The sequence below is a fragment of the Urocitellus parryii genome, chromosome 11, assembly GCF_045843805.1.
Source record: "Urocitellus parryii isolate mUroPar1 chromosome 11, mUroPar1.hap1, whole genome shotgun sequence".
In the NCBI taxonomy this organism is placed as follows: domain Eukaryota; kingdom Metazoa; phylum Chordata; class Mammalia; order Rodentia; family Sciuridae; genus Urocitellus; species Urocitellus parryii.
In genome coordinates, this window is record NC_135541.1 from 73,362,880 (window position 1) to 73,383,161 (window position 20,282).

Genomic DNA, 20,282 nt, shown 5'->3' on the forward strand with positions numbered 1-20,282 from the left:
AGTGGAAGATTTTATAGAGAATATAAAGTTTTTAAAGGATTAAGATCTCTGGTTTTAAAATTACTTATAGAAAAGAATATTACTGATATGAGTGGTCTATAATAATTAACATTATTTGATATATTCTTGTATAGATCACTTTCCTTTTTTTATAACCAGCATATCTATATTTCCTGAAAATATTTCAAAATGCCATAGGAATTTTATGTGTGCTGACTCAAAACTATTGAATAACAGTATAAAATTCTTGCTTCAAACAAGTTGCTGTGTTAAACATGACAGCATCAGAATTGCTTTTTCATAGTTTATATTAGAAAGGTATATATACTAAAGCAAAAAAAGTATACTTGACAGCATTTCCTCTTAAATAATGTTTTAATTATTAGTGGCTAGAGCTTTAGAGTAGTTGGAAAGCCATAAGGGTACCTGAGCAATTATTGTACAGGTAAAAATATTCTGTGGGACAGTGAATTCTGAACTTAGGGTGCCAGAAACACAGCTGTTCTTATTGTGGTTGAAATGGGGGCTTCTCATTCCTGTATTAAAGTGGAAGAGCATGCCCAATAATTGCTAGAGAGAGGTTCTTGTAGCCAGGGAGGTTTGAAGTAGTTGAAGGTATTTGGAAATAGGAACCCCAAAAACAAAAGGCAAGGGCTAGGGAACATATTTTTCAGAGGCCCAAGTCCACACTCCACTTAAAAAAAAAAAATATTTCTCTGCTCTAAGTTTTTCCAACTTCAGATGTGACACTGAATGTCGACGCTCCTTATTTTGGGGGGACCTTTAGAATTAACTTTCCCAATGTGGTCACTCGACCAGATTTCCTCTCTTTGCACATTTATTCTGAAATAAATTTCTACTTTTCGTAAACACTTAGAGTTTTTTTTTGTTTTTTTTTTTTTTTTTTTTTAGTAGGTGTCATTAAAATGTAGAAAAATATATCGGGACTAAAAAAGATAATATTTTGTGTTCATCTTCCTTGCTTTAGGAACTTATACATACACTTCTCCCCCTTTTTCTTTTTTCTTTTAGATGTGGTCTCATTGTATTGCCCCATCTAGTGTCAAACTCCTATGCTCAAGTGATCCTCTACCTCAGCTTCCTAAGTACTGGGCCTTAGGCGCGCTTCACCATGCCTGCCCTTCACGCCCTGTTTTAAAAAGTGGACATCTCCTTTTCTCCCTTCTAGTCCTATCTTTTCTCCCATGATATCCTATTGTGGACTGGCTCTGAGGCAGATAGTTATCAAGGAAAGCAAAGGAAAAAAAGGAGTTTTTGTAGTATTGGTGGGCTTTTGTGTCTAAGGACCTTATATCTGAAAGTTTAAAAAGTTAGGGTCTGCCATGTATATGTGTTCAGTTTTTAAAATTTTAGTTAATTTTTTTAAAAATTTAGGTTTATGTCTGGGAAAGAAATAAAGAAGAAGAAGCATTTGTTTGGGTTGCGAATTCGTGTTCCTCCTGTGCCACCAAATGTGGCTTTCAAAGCAGAGAAAGAACCTGAAGGAACATCCCATGAATTTAAAATTAAAGGCAGAAAGGCATCCAAACCTATATCTGATTCAAGGTAAAAGTTGATCTGTGGCTTAGTTTTTCTCTTTAGCTTATGTGTAACTAAAAATGTATGTTATTCAGTTTCATTAGTATATTTGAAAGTACAAGTGGCAGTTACCTTGATTTATTATTTTTTTCCCCTGTCCATAATTTCTTTCTTAGACAAGGTATGAAGAGTTGATACTAGATGTATGTATGTTTGTTTATTTTAGACCTTTGGCCTCAAGGAATAGACCCTGTTGATTTTGCTAGCAAACAGCTTAAATTACTGGCCTGTTCATTTGTTTGTTCATTTATTTATTATTCATTCATTCATTCATTCATTCAGCACATTTACCAAATGCCTGATTATATAAGCGCTGGGAAAACACAATAAGACAGATTTTCCTTCTGCCCTGGTGGGCTTTATATTATATGGGGAAAAAAAGGTAATAACAGTAAAATATTTACTGATCATGCTAGTGCTATTTAAAGAAATTGCACACTATTTTAGACTTTAGTAGGATCAGTAGAAATGGGGTCTTTGTACTTTAAAAGGGAAACTTAAGGAAGGACTATTTAAGACAGTATTAAGGTTTAGACTTAGTAAGAATGGGGAAGAATAAGAATGATCTAAAAATATGAAGAATAAAGGGAAAAGCTCTCTATAACAAGCATAAAGGCCCTGAGATATTCTAAGAACTCACAGAAGTCTAGTATGGCATTATCAGGGAGTTGTATTAGATTTTGGGAAGATTGGGTGGGTCTTCATCTTGTAGAGTCTTGTAAGTCTCAAGAAGACTTTGGGTTATTTTCTAAGAACATTGAGGATCCATTTAAGGGATATAAGCAGATTTAATTATCAAAATTTCTTTGGATATGCTTTTGAGAATGCATTGTATAGAGATAAAAACATGGAAGAGAAAATGCTTTTGGAGTTGTTTGGGTGAGAAATAGAATAGGTGGTAACAATCAAATGGAGAGAAAAGATTTGAGATCTCTTTTCAAGGCAGAATTGATTGAACTTGCTGTTAATTAAATTCATGAGAGAAAGGGAAGAATCAAGTTAAATGATTTCTGAATCAAGCTACTGATGGGTGGTGGTGTGTATTAACAGGATATGGAAAAACATTATTTTGGCAAAGTGAATGAAGCACTTTTCTGTTTTATACTCATTGAGTGAAATTCTTATGAAGGATATTTAAATGGTGGTGTGACATTTAGGCAATTAGATATGTGAGTCAAGAGCTTATAGGAGAGCTCAGGGCAGGTTGTATAAATTTGGAATGTGATTTATAAAGCCATGAGAATGCATAAAATTATGTAGGACACAAGTGGAGCAGAGAATGTGACTCAGAATAGTGGCATCATTTATAAATTTGGAGAGGTAAAATAAACAAAAAAGAATGATCAGCGAGTTTGGAGAAAACCAGAAAAGTTCAGTGTTATAAAAACTAAAAGAAATAGAATGTTTCAAGAAAAATTAATATATTAAGCTGTATTGGATGATGGTGAGAGGTGGATTAAGATGAGAGAAAAATGCTTATTGAATAACATTTTGTATCAGAAACAATTTATTTGGAGTAGTAAAGATACAAGCCAGAAATGTTACTGATTCTAGCAGTTCCAAATTTACATGTCAAAACTGGGCTTCTACACATGAGGAACATAGGAAGATTCAAAATAATGATAATAAAGGAAGTGGGGGAAGGAAACTACCTTTAAGAATTCTGAATGACAGTGGAAGGGGTAAATGTCATCAAGGCTCAGACAGTTTTTACTGTGAACTGAAGTAGACAAATGGAATAGCAGCCAAAGAGGGGAGGGATGGGAAATAGTATATGATTGTTTTTTAATTGATGGGAGATAATTAGAATCTCTTTCTTTACACTAATAGGAATGCTCCAGTGGAGAAGAGGATATTGGTATAGGAGAGAGTGGAACTAATTGAAGATATTGTAGCACCTTTGAGAAAGGGATATAGAGCATCAATGGGATATGGCTTTGATAGAAGGAGAAACACCTTTCTGTTGAAATGTGGTGAAAAAGAAGATGAGTATAGATAGATACGGGTTGTATTACACATTGGAAAGTTGGAAGATGACTAAAAACAAGTTGGTAGCTTCTATTTTCTTAGTGGAATATGAAGTAAAAATTATAGCTCAGAGTTACACAGAGAGGAAAACCTAAAGAGTAAATAAAATAGTCATCTTGGAGAGTAAGAAAATGTAATTACAAAATGTTGGTGATGTATCATAGCAATTTGAAGTTTGTAATAAAGCAGATAAGACTGTAAGGTTTCTTTCAAGAAGGAAAAAAATGCTTACTATTCCTATCACTTTTAAACGCCATCACTGTAATCTTTTTCTAGTAGTTGTCCATATTATGAATTAGGAAAAAAAATCCACAAATTTTCTTTCTCATTGCTATGATGATTTTGATACGATGTTCCATCAATAGCAGCTCACCTATCAGATCATTTGGTACTACCACATAAGGATTCAACTTTCTTCAAATGTATCCTCAGTTTCTTCTGGACCCTATGTATGGATTGATCCTTTTAGTATGAGAGTATTTTCTTAAGTACAGTGGTCCTTTATAAATGTTATTTTTTTAAAAAAGAATTTCATCCATCTTATCCTTGAAACTTTTGATTATATCTAGTTCTGCTTTGTTCTTCTTTTCCCCCCACTTTTTCCTTCCTCATACTTTCTTTTTATTCCCTGACCTTTGTTTGGCATCTTGTAGGACAGGGTTTTCCTCCCCGACCCTTTTTTGACTCTTCCTAACTTATTATTATATAGTATTTTTCATTTCCCCTTTTTCCATAATTGAATTTTCCTGGGTAACTTTCTCACAGTACCCCATTTTATTAGCTTGCTTGTATAAATATTTGTCAACTTCTAATTATTATTATGAACCCCTTTGCACCAGTAACATCTTTGTATTCCTGTCATCTAATATCTTCTTTCCATAATAGTTATTTTTTGTTAAGTAAATGAAATACATGTTCTGTATATTGCTATTTGCTTCTTCTTCCCTTCTATTAGATATGTCCTTGGCTACTGTACTTTCCGCTTTATTTTGCTTAATACTTGTCTTTGTCTTTCAATAATGATTTTCCATGTCTTAAGTTTACCCTATGAATGACTCCTGCCATTCATTGCCATTCAATGAAGGATTCTTTATTCCTTTCTCCTTTACATTCTGCCAGTCTGGGCTTCATCCTCTTTTCTGATAGTGTCATTCAAGGGGGGAAAAAAAATCTGTATTGATAGCTACTATAATTTTAACATAGTTACTAAGGTTAACTACCAATTTCAGTAATTTTTAGAAGTAATTTCTCAAAAAATGCCTCAAGTAGGAACAACCTAAACCAATTAAACTTTTAAAAACATTTGAAATCTCTCTTATCCAGTATGGTTGTTTGGTTGGTTGTTGTTTTTTAAATCTTTAGGTGGTATGTATATTCCAGAACTAAAGAGAACATTTTTTTTTTCCTTAAACCTTTCTTACTGTAAACCTTTCATAATCTCAAGTTAAGAAATATTTGTTTAAAATTAGAATGTATTATCTATACCTATAAACTAGTAGATCCAGCTTACATTTAATATAGTTTTTGTTGACATTAATATAAAAGTAAAATCTGTATATATTTAAATACATGTGTAAAACTATTTTCTTTTTGTTTTCTTTATGCAGAGATTAAATACATAATGGTTTTCTGTTTCAGAGAAGTAAGCAATGGAATAGAAAAAAAAGGAAAGAAAAAATCTGTAGGTCGTCCTCCTGGCCCATACACAAGAAAAATGATTCAAAAAACTGCTGAGCCACCATTGGTAAGAGTTTATTTTGATATATATTCTCAGAGAGGAAGAATGAATGAAATTACTAAGCTAATGTTTTTACTTACTGTAGACTTATGCTTTAAGTATATATTTTTTTCTTTTCCAGGATAAGGAATCAGTTACAGAGAGTCCTACCTTGGATTTACCTTGTTCTATAGGGTAAATAGAAAGTTATTTTCTTCTTTCTTAGGGAAAAAAAGTTTTGTGGGGTGATTAGTATTTCTATTGTTATGTAATATAGTTGTTATACCATTTAAATTCTTTTGTCTCAGGAGAACTGAGGGTCCTGCACATTCTTCTAATACCTCAGATGTGGATTTCACGGGTGCTTCCAGTGCAAAAGAAACTACCTCGTCTAGCATTTCCAGGCATTATGGGTAGCCATTTTATGTTTTTATTCTGTAACAATTTTCTCTTGGATGTGCGTACCCCACCCCCACCCCTACCCCAGTGGTGATTGAATAGTCTGTCTTTCAGAGGCAGTTGATAGAAGGATTTAGAGACTGTGCCCTTTCTCTTAGGCCTTTTAATGTTGCTGTTAACAAAAGTGTCTTGCTGATTTTTTAAAAAATAATTCGAATTGTGTCTGATTTATCAGATACTGATAAGCTTTGTCAATTAAAGGATTTTAAATTTGGAATTGTGAAAAATATATCAGTCCCCTTTATTAAAATTTTATTTAACCCAACTCTTTAGAAGGACACATTTTTCCAAAACCATCATGTCAGTATGAAAAGTTAAAGTCTACTTGAGGTCAGAATTACTTGCTTTCAAGTTTTACACGTTCTTAAAGTTTTATTCACAATTCAAAAAATGATCTTTTAAATAATGTAACATTCTAAATTCAAGAGTTAAAATGTGATAATGTGAGCTTTGTTTTGGTAAGGGGTAGGGATTCAACTTGGGGGCATTCAACCACTGAGCCACACCCCCATCCATTTTTTGTATTTTATTTAGAGACAGAGTGTCATTGAGTTGCTTAGCACTTTGCTAAGTTGCTGAGGCTGACTTTGAACTCAGCATCCTCCTGCCTCAGTGTCCTGTGCCGCTGGGATTACAGGTGTGCGCAACCATACCTAGCATGAGGTATTTTTTTTTTTTTTGCCCTTCAATTAGGTACTCTGCTAAGCTTTTTATGTACATTTTTTAATTTAATTCTTCAAATAATTTTTTAGTTACAGGTTTTCCATTTTATATTTTAGGAAACAGTTTAGGGTATCAAATGTTAAGGCCACTGTCACATGTTTAGCATATATCACAGCTGGATTGTTAGGAAATTATGATTGTGGGGCTGGAATTATAGCTCAGGGGTAGAGCGCTTGCCTTGAACTTGTGAGGTACTGGGTTCGATCCTCAGCATCTCAAAATAAATAAATAAATAAATAAATAAATATATTCTGTATTTTTAAAAAATATATCTTTAATTTAAAAAAAAAAAAAGAAATTGTGATTGTAAGTGAGTGCAATGCCACATGCCTGTAATCCCAGCAGCTTGGGAGGCTGAGACAGGAGGATCTCGAGTTTAAAGCCAGTCTCAGCAAAAGTGAGGTGCTAAGCAACTCATTGAGACCCTATCTCTAAATAAAATACAAAATAGGTTTGGGGATGTGGCTCAGTAGCCAACTGCCCCAGAGTTCAATCCGTGGTACAAAAATTAAAAAAAAAAAAAATGTTATTGTAAAGTTTTTGAATTTAGCTGTCATGCTGTATTCTCCTTTTTTGTTATAGTAGCATAAAATCAATTGCTTGCATTTGTTTGAAGAAGATCTCAAACATTATATAGTTTAACTCCTTCACTTAATTCACTAAAAACCTTTATTCTAATTTTATTAGTTAAGCACATGGAACAGGGTCTTATGTAGTTGATCTTCAATATTTGTTTCAGTGAATGAATGGATGACTTCTAAAAGTTTTTTATTTTATTGTTCTTGCTTTTTTGATGATGAGATTATTAAAAATATATGACTTATAGCCTTTTGATAAGAATTTGCCTCTTGAACTCCTAGCTTAAAACTTACTTTTTTTTTTTTAAGCTTAATAGTGTTTAGTTAGGAAGAAACACTATACAAAAGTGATGGACTCTGAAATAAGGAAAGCAAGTGATTGTCATTTATTGTTTTAGTTTGGCTTTTATTTATTGCTTTAGTTTGGCTGATTTTTGTGTAAGCAAAGGTGTGTACTTAAGAGTAGAGTGATCCTAAAAACCAGAGAACATCTGTGGGTAGAGGATATTTTAAAAACTTAGACAATTTTGGCCTTTTCTGTTACATAGGTTGTCTGACTCCAGAAAAAGAACTCGCACAGGAAGATCTTGGCCTGCTGCAATACCACATTTGCGGAGAAGAAGAGGTCGTCTTCCTAGAAGAGCACTCCAGACTCAAAACTCAGAAATCGTAAAAGATGATGAAGGCAAAGAAGATTATCAATTTGAGGAACTCAACACAGAGATTCTGAATAACTTAGCAGATCAGGAGTTACAACTTAATCATCTGAAAAACTCCATTACTAGTTATTTTGGTGCTGCAGGTAGAATAGCATGTGGCGAAAAATACAGAGTTTTGGCTCGTCGGGTGACACTTGATGGAAAGGTGCAGTATCTTGTGGAATGGGAAGGAGCGACTGCATCCTGACTGTAGGACTGAACATTATGTTCACTGCACTCTCATTTTATGTAGGTACCGTTCAAAGCCCTAAAGAAGTCTGGCTTTTAACTCTTTCTTAAAACAACAAGAACAACAGCAACAAAAATCACAAAAGAAGATGATATTAGCCTTAACATGTACTTGTTGATGTTATGGATATTGTCATAAAAAGATATCTTTTACAAATCAGAACAGAGACTTAATTTTTTAAATCTTAAGATTTGTAGAATGTTTCTAGGATAGGATATTAAAATTGATTCAAACCCATGCATGGTGTTAGATAATTTTTCTAATTATTCCATTGAGTCAGTTTTTGTGATTAGTGGTTATCAGAGCAAACAGATCATGTAGATAGCACAAGTCTTTGGAGAAGCATTGTCTGTTTTGTTACCAAAATGTTGGAAGAAATTTATTTCAATACCTTTTAGATTTCATAAAGTGCAGTGTATATAATGCCTACTGAAAGACTGTAAAATATTGAAATTTTCTTTCAAGCAAAGTGTAAAAAAAATATATTGAGCCTGTAAATTGCTCTGTGACTAGACTTCATTGTCGTCTTAATATATTCTTTGCATGTACATATATATACACATGTGTGTATATATATGTGTGTGAATATGTGACCTATGCAATACAAATTATGGGAATGGGCAGCTTTGGAGTATATATCCCATAATTCTTTATTTCAGGAATAGTTGCAGTATTTACACAGCAGCATTTCTTCTCAGGCTTTTATTGGGTGCTGTTGCTTGCTATGTATGAAGAGAAATGTGTCAGACAAGTTTAGTGTGTACTGAAGAAGGGTGTGAACAACAGTGTTCATGGGCTTTTAGAATGCTTTTCACTTTCAGTCCTTGTAACTCAGCTGTTCGATACCTAAAACAAATTCAAATAATATCAACATCTCCTTTTATAAGTAACGTTTTCAAATTTTCATGGCACATTATGATTGTAAATGTCTCTCAGTTTAAACAGTAAGTCTGTAGGAGTCCCGTGAAGATTCCTGAAATGTCTGTAGTAACTGTTAGTAATGTTTGAATAAGTGTAGTATGAACAAAGTATTTTATTGCACAGGGTTAACAAACAGTATGTTGCCAGCTAAGGCTACTGCTGTTTTTTTTTACAACATTACCTCTTGTTTTTATAAAATGTACCAAGATTTAAATTGATAACTTTATTTTACGTGTAAAAAAAGAAAATAGTTTCTTTTATCACCAGTGTTAGAGTTGTCTTGTTTCTTTTTGTTTTGTTTTGTTTTGTTTTCTTTCTTAGCCAAAGAGTAAACAGAAGAATATTCTTATTTTGGTGGCTATTCATTTTACTTTTACAAAATGGTTGGTGGATTTTAGACTAATAATTGGGGAATTTGCCACCAAAATGAAAAATATATAAAGTGTAGTGATAACAGAGTGGTAAAAATGTGGGTTAGTACTTATTTATTCCATTAATTGATTATTTGACTGTTTGTAAAGAAAGTTGCTTTATTTCTTTAAACATCTTCAAAAGATGACTTTTTCTCGTCACATAGCCAAAAGAAGCAGAGAACTTCGTTGTCCTGCATTTGGTTCCTGGTTGACCAGGTATAAATGAGCTTTACAAAAGTGCAAATTAAAAACTGTCACTTCTGTTTACCTCCACCAAAACTTGATTTCCCCCTAGCTATTAATTTAAAGTTGCCTTTCCTGCAGCTGCAATATTTTGAATAACACACAGAGTTTGTGTTGATTTTTGAATGTTTGTTTATGTCTAGGGGTAATGGAAAATGTAAATCCCGTGTAACCTTATTCACTCCACCTGTATCATATTACTTCATTTTCCCCAAAGTCCTTGAATTCTAACTGAACACCAGCAGTATTTTTAGTAACTCTTTCTTTAACATACTTGGAAGACAATTTATTGAGCTGAACTGTCTTTAGACGTAATTATTGTGAATGTCTGTTTTATTTTATCATGGTGGTTCACATGGCTCTGATGTTCAGTTTGTATTTTTGGAATTGCTTTACTTAGAATTAAAACAGACCAACATTAAATGTGTGTATTTTTTAAAGAGCTAATGAGTTTTGCTTTTGTATTTGCTTGAAAATACACACTAGTGCAAAGTTGACTGCTTTTATTTAGCTAGGGAGGCAAGGATTTTCTTACTCCACTGCAGTTACATTTACTTGAATTAATCTTTATGAAATTTTGCTTTTGTTTTCTTCTTGTCCCTCACGTGATATTAGTAATTATACCTTGTTCATCTTAAATGGTTTTTTTAAAAAATAAGATCATATTTAGCCAGCTTCCATACTTCAAAGAGAATATGTCTCTTTCTACCTTGTCCTCAAACTTCAAAAAAAAAAAAAATTCAGTCTTCCCAACTATTTATTTTCTTTTTGCTTATATAGAAGATGTCAGGGTTCATATAAAAGAATATCCTATTTTTTATAAATAACTTTGCCCTTAGACTACAAAAAGATGTAAGAATAATCCACTGTATTCATTTTAATCCAAAATAAATAGATTTTAGTAAGTACCGTTGTAGGAAGTGATAAACATGGATTCTTGGACTCTTTAATAACCAGACTAGAGCACAATAGGAGTAATCAGAATTATTCTATAAATTATGATCAAGTCAGATATTTAGTAATGATAACTCTAGCAATATCTGACTTGATCATAATTTATAGAATAAGAAGTGAGTAGAGAAACTGGATACTAAGTAACACCATATATGTTTAGTATCCTCAAGGAATGAGATGTGTCCTTCAACAGAGTTTTCCACTGGATTTAAAGCAAACCAATAAAAGCCTTCACAAATGATATAAAATGTACTTTTTGTTAGAACAAAAAAATACATGTTCGAAATCACTAGTCTACTTTTTGTTTCTTGTATTTACTAGAGGATGTTGAATTGCTTTGTTTTCTCCACCCTATGACATTCCTTCTCAATTGGGGGGGGGCATGATATATTATCATCAAATGGGCAAAATTAGTTTATGTGGATGGCGCAACAAACCTTAGGTAGTGAATTTAAGCCCTCTGAAGTTAAATCCTACCTGTCAAAAGTATTTTGATTCTTATTATTTAATTACTATTTTTATGTTTCCTTAGTTATTACATGAGCAGTTTTAACATTAAGGTTATGTACCCTGCACAAGTTATGAAACTATAGCAAATAGTTAAGTTTTGGAGGAGCAATTGTTTGATATTGGAAAACTTTTGAGTTTGCACGTGCCTGATCTTGGCCACTGGTTCCCTTCTGGATGTTGTCAGTTTGATACTCAGCACTTTTCTGTATGACTTGGGCTAGATAATTAAACTAGTTTATATTTTGTTGTTTTGTTTTACCAAGGGGATTCAACCATTATGTGCTAAAAAGATAAAATATTGAAAATTTGAATATTTTGAAGCTTGTTAAAAAGTTCAAAAAAATGGGGAGAGGTTGTGTACTAGGGATTAAACCCAGGGCCTTGCACATATTTAGGGCACTTAAAAAAAAAATAAATAGCAAACAGGGGCTGGGGTTGTGGCTCAGTGTTAGAGTGCTTGCCTAGCAATAAATGAATAAAATAAAGGTCCATCAACATCTTTTTTTTTTTTTTTTTTTTTTAAAGTAAGCAGAGGTTAAATCTAAGCCCATTGGCCAGGAGTGGTGGCACACACCCTGTAATCTCAGTGGCTTGGGAGTCTGAGGCAGGAGGATCACAAATTCAAGGCCAGTCTCAGCGACTTAGTAAGGCCCTAAGCAACTTAGTGAGAGACTGTCTCAAGAAACAAGAAGGCCTGGGGATGCAGCTCAGTGGTAAAGCACCCCTGGGTTTAATCTTTATTGCTGATAAAAAAGAAAAAAAATGCCCACCAGGAGCCCTCCTAACACAAACACACACACACACAAAACAAAACACTCTTTTTTTGGGGGGGGGGTTGTTTTGATGGTGTAAGGTATTAGACTCAGGACCTCTAGCACATTTCCTTAGCTGCCTCATACTTTTTTAAAAAATTTGAAATTGGGGAGGCTCACTAAGTTGCCAAGGCTTAGCCATTAACTGGAAATCCTCCCGCCTTAGTCTCCTGAGGCACAGGAATTACTGGTGTACACACCACACCTGGCTGTAAAAATAAGTTTAATGGGGCACAGTGATGCACACATGCAAACCCAGCCACACAGGAGGCTGTGGGCAGGAGATAGAGAGTTTGAGGACATCCTGGACAATATTTTTCAAAATAGAAAGGGCTGGAGATATACCTCGGTGGTTAAAAAGTGCCCCTGGATTTGATCCCCAGTTTAAAACATTAAAGGATTGTTTTGAAATAAATTAACATTTTCAAAAGTTTTACTTTTCATGTAACATAGCATTTTAGAAAGATTTAAGGGCTGGGGATATAGCTCACTTGGTAGAGAGCTTGCCTCGCATGCACAGGGCCCTGGGTTCAATCCTCAACACCACTACCACCAAAAAAAAAAAAAAAAAGATTTTAAAAAACAACTCCTGGATATTCTGTATATAAGTCACTGATTTATACAGTTTGTTATATCACTTTATAAGTAAATTGATTATTAGATTTACTCAAAATGCAATTTAAATTTAATAACAGCATCTAGAATTGATAGTGGGTTGTAATCAATATTGTTTTAATCACTAATTGACGTATTTGTCTTTGACATTAGTGGATGTAAGGTAATCTTTCCTATACAGAATTTTCGTAAATACCTTATAAATACATCTTTTCTTTGAGGAGACATGGAAGTTTGAGGAGACGGAACTTGTGGGAGAATTAAGGGAGGCAAAGCCGGTTGACTCATGTAAGACTTAAAGAGGCTCTGTTTTGATTTCTACCAAGTTTTCCAGAATCTAAAAGTATTCTATGACAAGTCCCTTGTGAAATTATACTAATTATAATTTTGTAGAACCGGGGCTGGGGATGTGGCTCAAGCGGTAGCGCGCTCGCCTGCCATGCGTGCGGCCCGGGTTCGATCCTCAGCACCACATACCAACAAAGATGTTGAGTCCGCCAAGAACTAAAAAATAAAAAAAATATTAAAAAAAAAAACTCAATTTAAAAAAAAATAATTTTGTAGAACCTTGATTTTGTTATTTTAATTCCAGATATAAATTTCCTGGTGAAGAATTACATCTTTGGAAACCCATTTTTGATACCTGTTTAATAAATCACAGTTCTTTAAACAACTTTAAGCCAGAACATTAAAATGCCTTCTTATTGAAGGGTTTTCTAGAATATATTAAATATTTCATACTTTTAAAATCATTTTTGGCAGGATAGTCTTTCCTAGTTACTGAGATTATGAACATTGAATATTGTGTATTACTGTAATATGGTTGTGTTCACAGGGAGCTGGATGTGGATAGAAGAATCATCCTTAGATTGTGATTTTTTTTTTATATTTGTTTTTTCATATATATTCTGTGGGAGTCTTCATGTTTGTTTATATTCACAGTGTATTTAGTGGTTTTCTTTCCCACCTAGTTTCTAAACATTCATAATCTGCGATAGACTGGAAGGGATTTAAGCAAAGTTTTCTGGACAAAGAGTACTCATGTAAATAAACGTTTAAACCTTAGTTAACCTACAATTATGATTTCTTTAGACTTTGAGAGTTTATAAAGAAAAAGCACATGGCTTTTTAAAAAAATTTACTACTCAAAAGGGCTTTTTTTATTTTGTTGCTTCCTACTTTATGAAATAGGAGGAGTTGAGGTTCTAGAAAATTGACAGCTGGATAATTGAGATATGACTATAATGTAGAGTAAGTTGACTATTTTGTAGTTCCCTATAGGACTTCACATTTCTTTAAGATAACAAAAATTCCCTGGCAGCTGTAGCACCATGGTTTTTATTAACTGGTAGCTATAATAAGACTATAGCTCGAATTATTTCATGTGTTCTGTGTGTGATGAGAAAGAAGAAATAGTGTTTTGTCTAGCATGAACCTAGGTAAAAGTAGTACTGCCAGGTGTGGTGGTGTATTCCTGTAATTCCAGCTACTGGGGGGATTGCAAGTTCAAGGCAAGCAAGATTTTGTCTCAGAGTTTTGTTTTTGTTTTTGTTTTTTAAAGCTCTGGGGAATATAGCTCATCAGTAGACTGCCTGCTTAGTATGTGCAAGGCCTTCTGTCCAATCCTCACTAACACACCCATACACACACACACAAAGTATCATTTTAAAGAACAGCAAGTTGACATGACATGGTTTTATTTGCATATTTCATAGTCATAAGCCCAAAGGAACAGAGAGGAGATACGGTGTTTTAGTAGTAATTCAATATTTACACTACTGTATAGATTACATGAATTGTAATAATATTAGTAATTTGGTTACTTAGTATCTTGCAAAAATTATCTGCAATTAGTTGACCACTTGTCAATGAAGACAATGTCAACTTTCAGAGGATAATTTTTATTATTTTATTTCACTTAGTTGTACATGACAGCAGAATGCGTTTCAATTCATCATACACAAATGGAGTGCAACGTTTCAATTCTCTGGTTGTACAGAGTGTAGAGACTCACCATTTATGCAACTGTACATGTACCTAGTGTAATGATGTCCATCTCATTCCACTATCTTTCCTACCCGCCATTAACCCCTTTCTACCCTTTCGGTTTTGGAAATGGTTAGATGTAAAATTTTGCACTCTTGTATTATTTAATCAAATTCAGCAGTATTACTTTAAATGCTGGTATTATTTGGCTCTGGAATGTTCCCTAAAGGCCCATGTGTTAAAAGTGTGGTTTCTAGCCCTTGCTACTATTGGGAGATGGTTGAATCTTTCAGAAGTAGGCCTATTGGGAGGACTTTAGGTCAGAGTTGGGAGTAGCTTTGAAGGAAAAAGTGGGACTCCAGCCTCTTTTAATTCTTTCTTATGCTCTTGCTTCCTGACCATGAGGTGATTGGTTTTCCTCTGCTACATGCTTCTGCCTTGGAATGTTGCCTCACACAAAGCAGTGGAACCAAATGATCACGGACTGAAACCATGGGCCAAAATAAACTTTTTTTATTCAGTTGATTATGTCAGGTATTTGTTACAGTAAAAGAAGGCTAACTAACAGTTGGTACTGAGAGGTTGGGTCATTACCATGATTAAACCTGATGATGTGGAAAAGCCTTTGGAATTGTTTGGCAAGATGAGTTGGGGAAAGTTGGGAGAAGCAAGCTAGGAAACACCTAGAATGTTGTCATCAGCAGATCTTAAATTCTTTTGGGGGCTTTTTGGGGAAGATCAGAATGCTGATAAGAATGTAGACAATAAGGGCAATGCTGATGGTTTCAAATGGAAATAATTCTTGGAAATTGGACTAGTGGTTACTTGTTTAAAGCCTACATTTTGTCCATGTCCTGAGACTGTGGGAAACATGAGTTTAAAAGTGAAATAATTTATCTGGTGGGAGAAATTTCAAGGTAGCACAGTATTCAGGTAGTGGAATAGGGGGAATGAGGGGAAAGAAAAGGGTGGGGGAAGGGGAACAGGGTCTGAAATGGAGTAAATCAAATTGCATGTATGATTTTGCCAAAATGAACCCAACTACTACTTACAATACAATGCTCTTAAAAAAAAAAAAAAAAAGGAGCAAATAGATAAGGGGAAATTTGTGTTTTGACCAGAAAGGGGCACATCTAAAGGTGAACCCAAGGAGTGAATGACTGCAAGAGAGCCAAATGCTTTAAACTGGGACAATAGATAGAATGCCTTATGGGCACCTCAGGAAGTTTTCTAGGACACAATCCTTTTGAGAAGAAAACCCTAGAGTATATATCATGTAGGGTAAAAAGTACTCCCTTTCTGCATCTAAACCTGATTGGTAGGAAACAATGCTATTTTGTTTCTAATTTGTTGCTTCTCTGCTTAACCCCAATTTGTTGTGTCTTGGCTGGCAACAAAAGAATTACTGAACTAGTTACAAAGAAATGAAAATGTGTTTTAGAAGAATGGAGCAATGTAAGCAGGGAAAACAAGGGAAGAGATCTTTTATCCTCACTGCACCCCCCCTCCAAAAAAAAAGGTTTTACTATTTCCTAAGTATGATATAAAAATAGTGCTCAGGGCTGGGGTTGTGGCTCAGCGGTAAAGCGCTCGCCTAGCATGTGCGAGGCCCTGGGTTCCATCCTCAGCACCACATAAAAATAAGTAAATAAAATAAAGATATTAAAAAATATATATTAAAAAAAATAGTGCTCAGTGAAAAAAGTCAGACAACACAAAACTAAGATTCAAAAAGTTCTCCCAGTTGTACAAATCCAGAGGTGGTGATATGTTTAGCCTTAGCCTCCTAGATTTGTGTTCCTGTTAATTAAAAGGAATATTCATGTTTTGAAACTTTACTTTTCATTTAATAATTCAGTGTGCCTAACCTGTGTATCAAGAAATGCTATGTTTTAGATATTATGTGGTATAGTACCCTCTGCCTTGGCACACATTATATAAGAATTTTAGTAATTCTCAAAATTTTCTTATTCTAAAATATTAAAACTTGCTTTGGGTGTATTGTGATGAATGTAGCATGTATTATATGGTGTAGGGATATAAGAGAATTGTACCCTGATCTTACCTTGGGTGGCTAGGCAGGAAATAATTTCCTTTGATAATACATGCACTGTCTACATAATATTTTCTAGACTTTTCCTGTTCTAGATAAACTGTTGTTATTTATTCTTTGCAGTTTGGCCAAGGATATTTCCCAGCATATTTAAAAAATTTATGTCCCTTTGCAATTTAAGAATTGAGTATTTTATATTACACTTAACAAACTGCTTCTCAACTACATGTGCTATATATGCTTTAATTTTTGAGATCCCTTTCAGAAAAAACTTTATAGATGAAGGAATCAATCATCCTATGTTCAAATTTTTCCTTTAGTGTGTATGCCACAATTGTCCCCTGGAAAGTCAATAACCATTTCTTTAGAGATTCACAAAATGATGACTATAACATTTGATAAACAGGTTTGGTCTTTCCATGGCAATGTTCTAATAACCACTTCTAATAATGACAGTCTTTTATATTATGATACACTTCATCATAGTATAACTTCTGGGTAGTATTTTAGAATATGGAATTGCTTCAAAAAGGAAAACAGTTGAAACTTTGTGAAAAATGATCAGGTTCAATTCCCCAAGTTCCCTGAAGAACTTAGTGTTCACCTTTCTACTTACAGCAGTAACTAAAATCCAACTGATCTAGCACCTAAAATAACAGTTTTTCAATAGGTTCTTTTTGATTTCATTATAGTCTTTATTCATTCAGAAATATGTATATACCAATACTTTAATGCCTGTTTCAGTTATAAAATACTTCTGCCCCAACATTTTTTCCACAATAATAATCAGTAAAAAAGAATGTACAGGGAGATTCTGTATTTTTGTTTATACAATTTGTTCTAATGCACTATTATGTAGTATACAGTTTTATGGAATTTTATCTCTTGTCTGTGTAACCAGTGTCAAGAAATGGAATGTTCTACCACAAGCCCCCCTTTATACCATCTAAATAAGCTGACAGAAATCTTTAGGTGTCTCTTTCTGCATTCAGTTTTTTTTTTCTTCTTTTTGTGGTGCTGGGCATTGAACCCAGGGCCTCCTGCATGTGAGGCAAGCACTCTACCAACTGAGCTACATCCCCAGCCCTCTCCATTCCATTTTATGTTTGGGCTTCTGAAAGTCTTGTCATAAACTGAAGCCACCCCTAATCTGTCTTTCATTCCTAGCACATAGCAACCACTAATCTATTTCACATCTCTAAATAGAAATAATATTGTAATTTTTTTCTTTTTCTTTTTTTGATGGTGCTAGGGATTGAAGCTTGGGCTTTGTGCATTTGAGGCAAACACTCTACCGATTGAACTGTATCCCCAGCCCTGTAAACTTTTTGAGATAGGCTTTTTTTTTACGAAGCATAATTCCTTTAAGGTCAATCTAAATTGTTGCATGTATTGAGTTTGCTCCTGGGACAATGGCAGCTCAATGATAGTGTACATGTATAAAGAACCTGTCTGACTCCCAGCAACACATGTGCATGCACACATATGCATACAGAATTCCTTTGAAATACTGCAGAGTATTACATAGTATGAAGATACTAAAATTTAATCATTCACTTATTCAAGAACATATGGGTTGTTTTCAGGTTTTTGCTATTGAAGTCAGGTGGAAGAGATAAGGCTAGACAGATAGGGAAATGGCCCCCTGATTGACTTCCTGAGCAGAAGAGCACAAACAACAACTGTAATTTTTTGCTAAAAACTTGTAAAAAGGTTGGACCATATAAAATTGGGATGAATGTGACTTGGAGTCACAGCCTCTTCAAAGAAATAAAAATGCCCAATCAATATTTTGATTGGACTAAAAGCTGTATGAGTGCCTTATGGACACTGAGTGCCTTACCCAGGATTGGGCAGGGTGCTGCCTTTCTTAAATCTATAGGGACACAATAGCCATCCACTGTTTTCACCTTCTGCTGTCCATGAATTTTATTATTTAAATTTGTGAGACAAGCCAGCTGACAACACACTCTATTACACTATTACAAATGAAGCTGCTTTGTGTTCAGGTTTTTATTTGAACAAAATTGTCATTTCTCAGGGAGTACAAAATGCTGGATTGCATTTTAAGTGCATGTTAAATTTTATAAGAAACCACCAAGAATATTTTCGAGAGTGGCTCTACTATTTCATACCCAATGTGTGAGTACTTCAATATCTTGCATTCTTTAGCAAAGCAACCCTAAAATGTATCTTCTGAAGTTCTGGTCTCTAGCTTTCTCCTGCAAATGCCAATACTAATCCTATTAGAATTGAATTCAAGAATAGAAAGGTTAGGTGTAGTCCAACCTCCCATTTGATACTGTATGTACAAATAATCACTTTTATAACATTTGATGATTATTACTATTAATCTTAAACTTACAGTATTGGGGGCTGAGGATATAGCTCAGTTGGTAGAGTGCTTGCCTTGTATGCACAAGGCCCTGGGTTAGATCCCCAGCACAACAAAAATTTTTCAGGATTGCGAAATATAACGTTAAGTGAGTTTTTTATCAGTGTTGGATAATTCTCATTGTTCATTTTACCGCTTCCCCATTTTCTTAGCTTATATACGAAGAAGACACTAATACACCTAAGACTATTTAAATGGAAAAACTCTAGTAAAAGCAGTGTTTTTGTTTTTTAAGTTCACATTATTAAACTGTTGATTCAGTAAATAACTTACAGGGTTTTTTCCTGCCCTACATCTTCTCGTCTTTTTCTTTAGATGTAGAGACTGTCTTAATATACTCTCTTGCACATAATATTATTCTAGGCCTGAATTCTTGAATCTGTGCCCTTCTCTGGACATAAATTTTAATAAGTGTATATAGCTCTAGTTTATGATACAAGGCTTTCAGAAGTCCAGGCAAGGTCCAGGCTCATACATGCTATATTTTAACAAGTTTTAAGATAAATTTAAAATATTTCTACAAATGAAGAAATAGGCTAAAAGGAGTTTGATTTCCTAAGATCACCCAGTAAGCAAATGTTCACAGGTAACTTATAGAATTCCATATTGTACTGAATAAAAAGTAAGATTTCTGAGCCATCTTCCAGACTTAATAAATTCCTGGGACAGAGGAGTGGAACAAATTCCCTGGTGGTACATGTCTGTAATCCCAGTAACTAAGGAGGCTGAGGTCGGAGTATCCCAAGTTCAATGTCAGTCTTAACAAGTAAGTCAGTGAGACCCTGTCTCAAAATAAATAAATAAATAAATAAAATAAAATAAAATAAAAAGGACTGTGGATGTAGCTCAGTGGTAAAGCATTCCTGGGTTCAATCCTTAGCATGAACAAAAATCCCAAGAAAACTGATGATTTTGCCTCTTTATATTTTGAGGCTCCTTTAGGTACAATGAATGTCTAGGCAACAGATAAAAATGTACACACATAAATAGAACACAAACTTGTATAATATAAAGAGATGCAAGGAACTATGGGTATTTAAAATGGGACTGGAAACCCATTTAACTTAGATTGAGATCATGGAAGGATTTAAGGAGTAGACAGCATTTATAATTGGTAGAAAAGATTTTCTTTGAAAATATTTTTATTCAGTTTAAATCCCCGGCAACTCCACCAAAAAAAAAAAAAAGGGGGTAATTTTTATTATACTTGGTACTCGTAGTCCATTGCTCATTTAAGATGGCTGTTCACAAATATAAAGCAAAACTGTGCATTACACTTCAGATGAAAAAATCATTACATGCTGATTAATTTCTTTAGAAACTTCAGA

At 34.0% G+C, this 20,282-nt stretch overlaps 1 protein-coding gene and 1 non-coding gene across 6 annotated transcripts in view; one reads left to right on the forward strand and one right to left on the reverse strand.

The window, feature by feature from the left end:
* The window catches only part of Mtf2 (metal response element binding transcription factor 2), a 57,595-nt gene extending 47,443 nt beyond the window's left edge, over nucleotides 1-10,152 (forward strand). For 3 of the 5 annotated variants that reach the window (XM_026403100.2, XM_026403102.2, XM_026403103.2), the window contains 5 exons: nucleotides 1,396-1,566; nucleotides 5,266-5,371; nucleotides 5,487-5,539; nucleotides 5,653-5,757; nucleotides 7,653-10,152. In XM_026403100.2, the coding sequence (XP_026258885.1) occupies nucleotides 1,396-1,566; nucleotides 5,266-5,371; nucleotides 5,487-5,539; nucleotides 5,653-5,757; nucleotides 7,653-8,010 (793 nt within the window). In that variant the 3' untranslated portion in view covers nucleotides 8,011-10,152. Of the gene's footprint in view, nucleotides 1-1,395; nucleotides 1,567-5,265; nucleotides 5,372-5,486; nucleotides 5,540-5,652; nucleotides 5,758-6,337; nucleotides 6,546-7,652 lie in introns of those variants that run through there. The other 2 variants (XM_077791322.1, XM_077791321.1) reach the window with 2 other exon arrangements.
* Nucleotides 10,153-17,568: 7,416 nt separating this feature from the next.
* On the reverse strand, nucleotides 17,569-17,642 carry Trnav-cac (transfer RNA valine (anticodon CAC)). The gene has a single exon. It is a non-coding gene; the product is annotated as a tRNA-Val (tRNA).
* Nucleotides 17,643-20,282: the final 2,640 nt, after the last annotated feature.